An 11,629-nucleotide genomic window follows, 5' to 3' on the forward strand; every position below is an offset into this window, starting at 1 on the left:
GAAGTGTATAATGTAGAAATTATGTTTCTGCAGCCATGTGGAGGTTAAGCTCAATGCTGAGCAAGGAGCACCATGGAAGTTGGGGGGGGGGGGGGGGGGGTGCGCTAATCAGGCAGACAATGCAGGAGTGATCAAAAAGAGAGAATACAGATGTAGACCCATTCTGAATAAAGATCTACACTAGAAATGTTAAAATGTCTTTGCTTTTCTAATTCTGACAGACACGTTTCCAACATTTTCTGGCTTTATTTCAGATTCCCAGCACTTGCAGCTCTTCCCTATGCAAAAAAATCAGTGGCAGTTTCCCCAAGAAATAATTAATTTTGCAAAAAAAAAGAGACTTTGTATAGATTTCAGGTGGGCAAAAGCACCTCAACAGCAAGTCCTGACTCAGGCACCAAAAACACAACCACTTATTTCCATCAATACTGCAGATGCTGGAAATACTCAGCAGGTCAGGCAGCATCTGTGGAGAGAACACCCTGGTCCACTCTTCAATCATTCCCAACAGCCCCCTCCCCTTCCCATGAATGCGCAGGAGATGCAACACCTGCCCTTCCCTCTGTCCCAAACATGCCTTCCAGGTGAAACAGCGATTTACATGTACTTCTTTCACTTTGGTATACTGTATTCGTTGCTCACGATGCGGTCTCCTCTACACTGGGGAGACCAAATGCAGATTGGGTGATCGCTTTGCGGAACATCTCCGTTCAGTTCGCAAGCGTGGTTGAGCTTCCGGTTGCTTATCATCTTAGTTCTCCACCCCACTCCCACCTCTGCCTCTGCCTCTGCCTCCCACACTGTTCTAAATGAATCTCAAGGAACAGCACCTTATTTTTCAATTAGGTACTTTACAGCCTTCCGGACTCAACAAGTTCAACAGATCATAACCACTGATCCCATTTTCCCCCAGACAGCAGGTGCTGCTATTGCCATTTACAGCTCCTCCAGACCCATCTTTCTTTACATTAGCACACCCTTTTTGCCTTGCGCCATCATCCCTTTTGTCATTTAATCACTCCTGCCTTCCACCCCATCATAGATCTTCCCTCCTCTATATGCTTAGAGGCGCAGGGCAAGGCTAGAATACTCAATGAGTACTTTGCATCAGTGTTTACTAAGGAGGTGGATGATGACAAAATATTGGTAGAAGCAATGGAAGGGGTGAAAATTGATAGACAGGATGTACTAGAAAGGCTGGGTATGCTTAGAGTGGATAAGTCGCCTGGTCCAGTTGGCTTACATCCCAGGTTGCTAAGGGAATTGGGGGAGGATAGCAGAAGGGCTCGTCATAATTTTCCAATCTTCCCTAGATGCGGGGAGATGCCGGAGGATTGGAAAGTGGCAAATGTGACACCATTGTTCAAGAAAGGGTGCAAGGACAATCCTAGTAACTACAGGCCGGTCAGTTTAACATCAGTGGTGGGTAAAGTTTTAGAAACAATAATCAAGGAAAAAATTAACGGGCACTTGAGGGGTTTAAGCTAATTAAGGAGAGCCAACACAGATTTGTAAGAGGCAAATCGTGTTTGACTAATCTAATTGAATTTTTTGATGAAGTAGCAGAGAGGATTGATGAAGGGAATGCAATGGATGTTGTCTACATGGATTTTCGGAAGGCATTTGACAAAGTACCACATAGAAGGCTGGTTAACAAAATTGAGGCTCATGGAATAGGTGGGTCAGTGGCAGCTTGGATAAGGAATTGGCTTAAGGACAGAAAACAGCGAGTTGTAGTAAATGGCTGTTTTTCAGACTGGAGGATGGTAGACAGTGGTGTTCCCCAAGGGTCAGTGCTGGGGCCACTGCTTTTTTTGCTATAAATGATCTGGATATTGGAACAGTAGAATTTCTAAATTTACCAATGACACCAAACTTGGGGGTGTGGCAAAGTGATGATGATATCAATCGACTGCAACAGGACATAGAAAGGCTAGCAGAATGGGCAGATGGAATTTAATACAGAGAAGTGTGAGGTGATGCATTTTGGGAGAAGGACAGGGAGAGGCAATATACACTTAATGGCACAGTTTTAAAGAGTGTGCAGGGACAGAGGGACCTGGGAGTTAATGTGCATAGGTCCCTGAAGGTGGCAGGACATATGGAGAGAGTGGTTAACAAAGCATATGGGATCTTGGGCTTCATAAATAGAGGTATTGAGTACAAAAGTAAAGAGAAGTTATGCTGAATCTTTGTAAAGCACTGGTTAGGCCACAACTGGAGTATTGCGTTCAGTTCTGGTTACCACACTTTAGGAAGGATGTGAAGGCCCTTGAGAGGGTGCAGAGGAGATTTACCAGAACGGTTCCGGGGATGGGGGATCTTAGGACAGGTTGGAGAAGCTGGATTTGTTTTCATTAGAGCAAAGGGGGTTGAGGGGTGATTTGATAGAGGTGTACAAGATTATGACGGGTTTGGATCGGTTAGACGGGGAAAGGCTGTTCCCACTTGTTGATGGTACAAGGACTAGGGGACACAGGTTTAAGGTCTTGGGCAAGAGATACAGGGGGGATGTGAGGTAAAACTTTTTTTTTTTTTTTTATAAACGCAGGAAGTGATGACCATCTGGAATTCGCCGCCGACGGAAGTGGTGGAAGCGGAGACACTCAGTGTTTTCAAGGGGAGGCTGGATAGGCACTTGAGGGAAATAAACTTGCAGGGCTATGGGGATAGAGCAGGGGAATGGGACTGACTGGATTGCTCGACAGAGAGCCGGCATGGACTCGATGGGCCGAATGGCCTCCTTCTGTGCTGTTATGACTCTACGACTAGGGGTGGCACTAGGAAACCTACTCCAATATCATCTATACATTTGGATTTATACACATGTCAGACCCCTGCTGGTCTTTGTTCATTCAATGCTGAAGTTGTTACTTTAAGCTCCAGTCCCTATTCCTGAGAAACACTTCATTTTATATACAGCTTTTTGCAGACGACACCAAATGCGATTTCCCTAAATGCTGCACATGTAAATGAAAAAGATAGAAGCCATTCTGGGCGTATTGTTACACGTCCCACCCAAAGCTACTGGACAAAAAGTCTTGTCCGTTTTACATCAACTCACTAAATATTTAAAAATCTGCAATTTTAAAAACCTGCTTAAAACACAGAACTGCAACTCAAAAGAACCCCATACAGTAGCAGACGCTGTCCACAGACACTGCAATTAATTGCCAATTAAATAGAAAACTAGTCAAGCATAGGGAGAAAATACCTCACTCTCACTGTAAGTCTGCAATTCTGTAATGTCCACAGGCCTACTAATAAGAGATATTTAAAAAAAGCCACAAACGCTAGAAATTTGGAATTAAAACAGAAAATGCTGGAAATACAGAGCAGGTCCATCAGTATCTAAACAGAGAACAGATCTGTTGACTTGGCTTTTTTTCTTTTCAGACACTGCTGTGCACGTCCAGCATTTTCTATTTTTATTTCACTATTAACAAGTTCCGATTATGCTCAAGATCTATTCCGAGTGTTTCAGTGTTGCCAGAAAAGGTTCACAAACACCAAATCATTGTACACCTCTGCGACAGAATATCTCCGGATGTTTCACCCCCTAAAGAAACGCCTGGAAAATCTAAAAAAACAGAAAATGCTGGAAAAACTCAGCAGGTCAGGCAACATCCGTGGAGAGAAATTTGAGTTGACGTTTCGGGTCGAAACCCTTCTTCAAAACTGGAAAGAAAAGAAAATAGATCGAAGGCAAGGCTGCGATCGAACAAAAGAGACAATAAAAAGGTATTCGAAGCCAGACGAGATGGTAACTCTGTACAAGTGCCTGGCCTAAGTAAATATAGGGGGGAAAAAAAAATCAGGCAGTGATGAGCGAACACAGACAAGGGAATCTACACAACATTCCATCCATTAGTTTAAAATGGACAGATTCTCTTATGTATTCACTGTGCCCAGGCAATCCAATACCCCTAGGCGTGGGAGCAGGAAAACCCATTCCAATGTGCAAAATTAGAGGGGGGGGGGGGGGCGTGAAGGTGACGATATTCCCATGACATTGCTGCTCTTGTCTTCCTTAGTGGTGGAGGCTGCAGGAGGAGGAATTGCAGTTGAAGTAACCTTTAGTGAGATCGTACATACTGCAGCCAGTGTGCCAGTGGTGGAGGGGATGTATGGGGAGTCCAAGGGCACCGATCAAGCGGACGGCTGTGTTCTGGAGAGTGTCAAGCTTCTTGACTGTTGTTGCTAGGCAAGTGGTGAGTATTTCATCCCACTCCTGACTTAAGCTTGAAGAGGGTGGATCGGCATCGAGGGGTCAGGAGAGGAGCCACTCCGAGTACCCAGCCTCTTCCCTCCTCTTGTAGCCAAGGTTAATACCATTGGTCCAGTTCAGCTACCGGTCAATGATGACCTCCAAGATGTTGATGGTGAACATTCAGCAATGATGGGGCTGTCAGCTGGCATGGGTTGCATCATTATCAGAGGAGTTTTGGCCTTTAGCAGGCTTGGCAGATGCAGTTCAATGTAGAAAAAATAATTTTGGAAGTAAAAATAGGGAAATAAAATGCATCTTAAATAGCAAGACTTTAAATGGAGTAGAGGAGCAGCGACATTGGAGTGGAAATAGACAGGTCATAAGAGGGGGCCGGCACAAGTAGGGGAGGCTATGAAAAAGCCAAATAGGATAATTGGTTTTGGATCAAAGCAAAGAGGCAGGGAGATAGTGTTGAACTTGTACAAGACCTTAGACAGACTACAGTTGGGAATATTGTCATTTTGGTGCCCTATTAAAAAGGAATAATATAAAAGCAATGGAAAAGATGCAACATAGATTCAACTGACTATTACAAGGGATGAGGGGCTGCAGTTATGAAGCGAGACTTGAGAAGTTAGGCCTTTTTCCTACACTGAAACGGAGAAGGTTAAGGGGCGACCCAGTAGAGGTCTTCAAGGTTATGATAACGCAAACAGTGACAGATTGCTTCTACTGGCCAATGAGACAGTAATGAGTGCGCATTTAAGATGATCACAAAAAGGATTGGAGGGGACGTTAAAAAAATGTTACAGAGCGTGGTTAGAACATGAAATTCTCTGAAACAAACCATTGCAGGGGAGTCCATAAATTCTTTTAAATAGGAATTTGATAGTTGCTTGAAAAGAGAAATACTGAAGGGTATGGAGAGTGAAAGAAAGTGGTATTCGATTAGATGGCTCAAGTGGAGAAAAACACTGGCACAGATTTGATGAGCCAAATGGCCTGTTTCTGTGCTGGAACATCTTCTGATTTGCCCCTCGTAGTTTCTATTCCCCAGTTAGAGCTCGCCAAGAATTTGCCTTTCAAACTGTATGAAAGTCATTCAATGTGCAGTCACCAGTGCTATTGTATCTACTTACATAACTGCTGTAGGATCTGTGTCTTCTTGCTTATGTTCTTACGAAACCCATGCTTGTGCTGCCACCCTGCAAACCAACCTTCAAATGAATTCCAAACTCCATCCACTCGCTGCAGTGCTAAGCTCACCTACATTTACTATTAAGTGTAGTTTAAGAAATGTTTTCTGTGTACACAAGTTTGAACACATATCCTTCACTCCAATGTCATTCTATTCATATTTGCTAATTTTTTTTAAATTAGTACTAGCAGATCTCCTGTGGTGTTGCTCATGGTGAGTCAGTGGATTCACTGTTTATTAATAAAATATTATATAGATTCTTGTCGCTCCGGTTTACAATCGGTACACACATTGTGGCAATGGAGTTCACTCAGATCTGCCGAGACACAACCCACTTACACAAAGCTAGTTCCCAGCACAGCCTGGGGAGCTTTAAGTATTTACTGAAGCAATACGCTGGGGTAAAAAAAACACAAATTATTGGCGAGTCGTCACCCTAGTAACAACAGGCTCCCTCTGCACAAAATGAGGTCAGAATATAATCGCCATTTGTTAATTTAGAAAGTTGTTCATGGATTGCCATATTCTGGGACTCAAGATGACCATTCACCTGTTTGGTCAGCTGTTGATCAACAGCTGACCATTCAAACCGTTAAAGCTCAGAAACATCCCCCTGTCAAAGTAGGACATTCCCCCTTTAGAACCAGACTGCTTTCCTACAACACTGATGCAGAAACTAAACCAATTCATGACCGACTTTACTTGGGGACGTGCACTCAGCCGTCAACAGCTGCTCCAGAATCTTCTTTGTTCCATCTGCTATGCCAACTGCTGCGTCTGAACAGTTTGGAGAATGTCTGATTCCTATCTAGGAACTGCATTTCTGTATAATTACACGAGGGGTGTTCTGCAGGATCGTTACTGGAAAGATATGTTAACCATGCCTCAAAACTTGGCCCTCACTGCCTATTACGGTCACCAACCAGCTAACAGAGCACAGACCAGGGAATGAACCAAGTACCTTATTGGTTTGTGTAGGTCACAACTCAACACATTTACCCATGTAGGTATTGCACAACAAATGTGGTTTTAACTACGATTACAGACCATATACAAAATCATCAGTGGAAAGAAAACTCCCATGGGTATTGGCGATGGAAATTAGTGTCTGCCATCTTTGGGGGGGGGGGGGGGGGGGGGGGCGAAACCCAGGGACCGACTTTGTGGCAGCTCCAAGGCTGGTACCTGTGCGGTTTAGGATGCTTGGTGGCAGCCCCGGAGGCTGATGGCATTCAAGTTTCAACCCTTAGTATTTTGCTTCATAGAAACATAGAAGATAGGAGCAGGAGTAGGCCATTCGGCCCTTCGAGCCTGCTCCGCCATTCAATGTGATCATGGCTGATCATCCAAATTCAGTACCCTGTCCCTGCCTTTTCCCCATATCCCTTTAGAGGCAGAGTATTCTTAAACAGAAAATTCAAATCTCTGCTGGAGGGCATGCATCACAGCAACACAAAGTTTCATTCCATGGCTAATCTAACTTGGGCATTTTTGACATCAGTGGCCTTTCATCTCTGGGACCAGCTCAAAACCTTCTGAGTTTGAGAATACAGTACACTGTAGGGACAGTGTAAAGGAAGCTTTAGAATCTAACCTGTACAGTACCTGACCTGAGTGCTTGATGGGGCAGTGCAGAGGGTGCTTTACTTTGCAACTAACCCATGCAATAACCAAACTGAGTGTATTTGATAGAACAGTGTATATGGAACTTTAATCTCAATCTAGCCCACTGTACAAACCTAGGAATGCTTGGTACAACAGTGTAGAAGGATCTTTACTCTGTATCTAACCTGTGCTGTACCTGACCTGGGAGTGCTTGATGCAGACACTGGGTGGCTGAAATAGAAAGTGTTCCAATCTCCAACATCAACATTCCTCACAAAACGTTGCACAAAAATTTACCAACAAATTTAGACTCAAGACATCGGTGAAAAAATGATTGAAAGCTTCCTGCTCTCCAGCACGTAAAGAACTGCACAGAACGTTTACAATGGTCCGCACAGAATACAGTCCCCACTGCTTAAGCCGTTGGTGTCAACAATTTGCCCACTAGAAGAAGTGGACAGTAAATCGAGACACATATTGGAGCAAGTGTTACATGCATTGTTATAGTACATTGTGCTAATAAATTCAAAAGCATTTAAAAAAAAAAAAGGGTAAATTAAATATTGTTAAAACTGAGACCGTTAGTCAGTGTGTACAAGACTCTGAAATGCACTGGAGTACAGGTCAACAGAAGCATCCGGATGGCAACTTGTCAATGTCAACATCATGACAAAGGCACCACCTCCCATACCTCATCTCTGGCCACACACACCAATGCCACAGCGATAAACCAGCCGCTGACTAGCCAGCACACTTAATGTGTTATAAGCAACACCTTTGTAATTGACTGCAATGGTAACAGCAAATGGTTAGCACCATTTGTCCAACATAGGCCAGTGCCCGTGACAAGCATGGACAGTGTAAGTGGTGGGGACTGTGTACCATTTGAGCTTTAGAGTTCGATGAAGGGAGATTTTTCTAATAATTCCTGGGAAATTTTCCAACCTGTGACACTGCATCAGAAAAGGCAGCATTTTTTAAGTGTACAGCTGCTGTAACCACATCAGGTTAGGAGCAAGAAAAGCCCATTCAGCCCATCAAGCCACACATGATTGCTTGATCACAGACCCTCTTCCCCACCAGGAGGAAGCTGGAGCAGATTCTCTCAGATATTTGTTTTAAAATTCATTCACAGGATGTGGGCATTGCTGGCAAGGCCAGCTTTTATTGCCCACCCCTAATTGCCCTCGACAAGGTGGTGGTGAGCCACCTTCTTGAACCACAGCAGTCCAAGTGAAGGTATTCCCACAGTGCTGTTAGGTAGGGAGTTCCAGGATTTTAAACCAGCGGCGATGAACGAACGGCAATATATTTCTAAGTCAGGATGGTGTGTGATTTGGAGGGGAACTTGGAGGTGGTGGTGTTCCCATGCACCTGCTGCCCTCGATCTTCTAGGTGGTAGAGGTCACAGGTTTGGGAGGTGGTGTCAAAGAAGCCTTGGCGAGTTGCTGCAGTGCATCTTGTAGATGGTACACACTGCAGCCACGGTGCACCGGTGGTAGAGGGAGTGAATGTTTAAGGTGGTGAATGGGGTGCCAAAAAAGCAGGCTGCTTTGTCCTGGATGACATCGAGCTTCTTGAGTGTTGTTGGAGCTGCACTCATCCAGGCAAGTGGAGAGTATACCATCACATGCCTCATTTGTGTCTTGTAGGTGATGGAAAGGCTTTGGGGAAGACAGGAGGCGAGACACTCACCGCAGAATACCCAGCCTCTGACCTGCTCCTGTAGCCACAGTAACCAAGGACACTGGTTTGCAGTTTTCATTGAAAAAATGGTCAGAATGGTGGAACGTGATGCTGAAAATACTAGAATCCTCCAAAAATAAAAATGGAAGCCCATTGGTCCCCAGTTCTGTACAATTCCCTGCCAGGCAGTGCCACCTCTACCCTGCTAGTAGGTACCAGCCGGGATCATAGTCAGTTAGCCTTAACTAACCCAGGCTAACTATGGGTCCGCCCGGCTCGGACAGACGCGGGGCGGCGAAGATTTTGCCTTGTAACCCAGGCCCCGACCTCTCACCTGCTTCACCGACAGCGAGATGTTCTCCAGGATCCGGTCCTTCACTTTCAGGGTCTCCATCCTCGCGGCCTCCGCATCCTCGCCGTCAGTGACAGGCCCGGACCCCGGCCAGCGCCCCTCCTCACTCACTGTCTGTCTGGTGTCTGTCTGACTGACTCTCCCCACGGCTGGGCCGCGCGCTCCCGGGGACAAGACAGCACAGCGCGCGTGACACCGCGCCGCGCACAAGAAGTGACGCCACCGAAGAAGGTCCAAAAAACAAGTGGTCGCAGCGTGCGCCATCTTATGACGGTCATGTGGGCGGGGCTTGATCTGCCTGCCATCGACGCACCGGCCGATGACCGCCCTCAAGGGGCGGGGTTTAATCTGCCGTTCATCCTCAAGGGGCGGGGTTTGCATTCACGTGACCCTCGATGAGCGGAGTTCCCACGCTGACTCCTCTAATTGCAGCGGTGGATGGCAATCGCCATCGCCATTTAATCTAGTGTTTTTTAAGCTTCTTTACAGTCCACTTGTTGGGGAGAGCGAGAGGCTCCGCTCGGCGATGCAGAGAGCTCTGTGGATGGAGAAGAATGTCACCCAGAGTGTGCCGGATCTACACAAACCTTCCACTGGGAGCGCCGACCCTCATCCGTGTGAATTCCTGGAGACCCACTATCTGGATGAACAAGTGAAGACGATCAAGAAGCTTGGAGATCACATCACCAACTTGCAGAGACTGGGATCCCTGCCTTGTAGGCATGAGGGCGTGTGACTTTGTACAAAGAGCTGAGACTTGAGCTCTGTAAATGTCATTTACTGTAAAATGTTCAAAATTTAAATTTAAAAAAGAGGTAGCATGTGCCCCCTTCTTAAAGGGGCACAACCAATAAAAACTGTAACTTAAACCAAAATTAAAGGAAATTTAACAAATTAATTTAAAATTCTATTTTCCGGGAGTGATTATGCACTCCAGTCTCTCCGGTGCCCACCGGTCGCGGAAGGCCTCGAGTGTGCCAGCAGACTCCGTGTGCTCCATCTCCAGGGCCACCCGGGCGCGAATATGGCTGCTGAAATGAAATGAGTCATAACGGCACAGAAGGAGGCCATTCGGCCCATCAAGTCCGTGCTGGCTCGCTGTAGAGCAATCCAGTCAGTCCTGTTCCCCCGCCCTATCCCCGTAGCCCTGCAAGTTTATTTCCCTCCCATGCCTATCCAGTCATAAGAACATAAGAAATAGTCTCCCCTTGAAAACATTGAGTGTCTCCACTTCCACCACTTCCGTCGGCAGCGAATTCCAGGTCATCACCACCTGCTGCGTAAAAAAGTTTTCCTCCCATCCCCCCTGTATCTCTTGCCCAAAACCTAAAATCTGTGTCCCCTAGTCCTTGTGCCATCAACTAGCGGGAACAGCCTTTCCCCGTCTAGCCTATCCAAACCCGTCATAATCTTGTACACCTCAACCTCCTTTGCTCTAATGAAAACAAATCCAGAGGCAGGCAGTCGGGCCGAACGACCCCCTCGACTGCCCGCTGCCTGGGCCTGTTAATGGCCACCTTGGCCAGACCCAGGAGCAGTCCTACGAGGAGGTCTTCTGACTTGCCTGCTCCTCCCACCCACAGGATGAGATGCGACGCTGCTGCTTTGGCAGGAATTTGAATATGAATAAATCAGCAGGTCATATCGACCCATAGATGCGGATGCCGTTTTTTGAACACCAGGTGGTGCCATTGAGCTATTTAAATATCTAATCTAACAAGTATGAATAAAAATTGACTGAGTTGTTGCTGTGATTTCCTGGTTTTATGGGGAAAGAGCAGTGGAGTGGGATGAATTGGATAGCTCTTTCAAAGAGCGGCACATTGTGCTGTGTGATTCCTTTCTGAAGGTACTGACTGGTTACTGGTTCTGTGCCAGGCGCTCAAGTGGCCATTCTCTATGTGTGAGCTTCGGCAGGATATTGAACCGTGAGGGGTATCCCAGCTGAGCCCGATTCTACTGGACATCCATATAAGCACTTTCCTGCAGAGATCACTGGATACTGAGCAGCAGCAGGAACCCTGGCTCATTTTTACCCCATTCTAGCCCGGGGGTCTTGAGTCCGTTTGTAGCACCCCTACAGCTGCCCGGCTAAGATCAACACATATTGGGGAACAAATCTGGGACCTTAATAAGAATAAGAACATAAGAAATAGGAGCAGGAGTAGGCCATTCGGCCCCTCGAGCCTGCTCCACCATTCAATACGATCATGGCTGATCTTCTACCTCAGCTCCACTTTCCTGCACTATCCCCATATCCCTTGATTCCTTTACAATCCAAAAATCTATCGATCTCAGCTTTGAATATACTCAATGACTGAGCATCCACAGTCCTCTGGGGTAGAGAATTCTAAAGATTCACCACCCTCTGAGTGAAGAAATTTCTTCTCATCTCAGTCCTAAATGGCCAACCCCTTATTCTGAGACTGTGACCCCTGGTTCTAGACTCCCCATCCAGGGGAAACATCCTCCCTGGATCTACACTGTCAAGCTCTGTAAGAATTTTATATGTTTCAATGAGATCACCTCTCACTCTTCTAAATTCTAGGGAATATAGGCTGAGCCTCCTCAATCTTTC

General features: G+C 46.1%; 1 protein-coding gene across 5 annotated transcripts in view; it reads right to left on the reverse strand.

Annotated features, from left to right (window-relative positions):
* plekhm2 (pleckstrin homology and RUN domain containing M2) overlaps positions 1-9,295 on the reverse strand; it is a 66,064-nt gene extending 56,769 nt beyond the window's left edge. For 3 of the 5 annotated variants that reach the window (XM_085967001.1, XM_085966999.1, XM_085966997.1), the window contains exon 1: positions 9,034-9,294. Coding sequence is in view for 4 of the 5 variants with exons in the window: in XM_085966999.1 (XP_085823125.1) it covers positions 9,034-9,093 (60 nt within the window). In the remaining variant the exon portion in view is untranslated. Of the gene's footprint in view, positions 1-9,033 lie in introns of all 5 variants that reach the window. The other 2 variants (XM_085966998.1, XM_085966996.1) reach the window with 1 other exon arrangement.
* Between the last annotated feature and the right edge of the window lie 2,334 nt (positions 9,296-11,629).

Source organism: Somniosus microcephalus, chromosome 25, assembly GCF_052327205.1.
Source record: "Somniosus microcephalus isolate GS21.2 chromosome 25, FLI_Smic_1.0, whole genome shotgun sequence".
In the NCBI taxonomy this organism is placed as follows: Eukaryota; Metazoa; Chordata; class Chondrichthyes; order Squaliformes; family Somniosidae; genus Somniosus; species Somniosus microcephalus.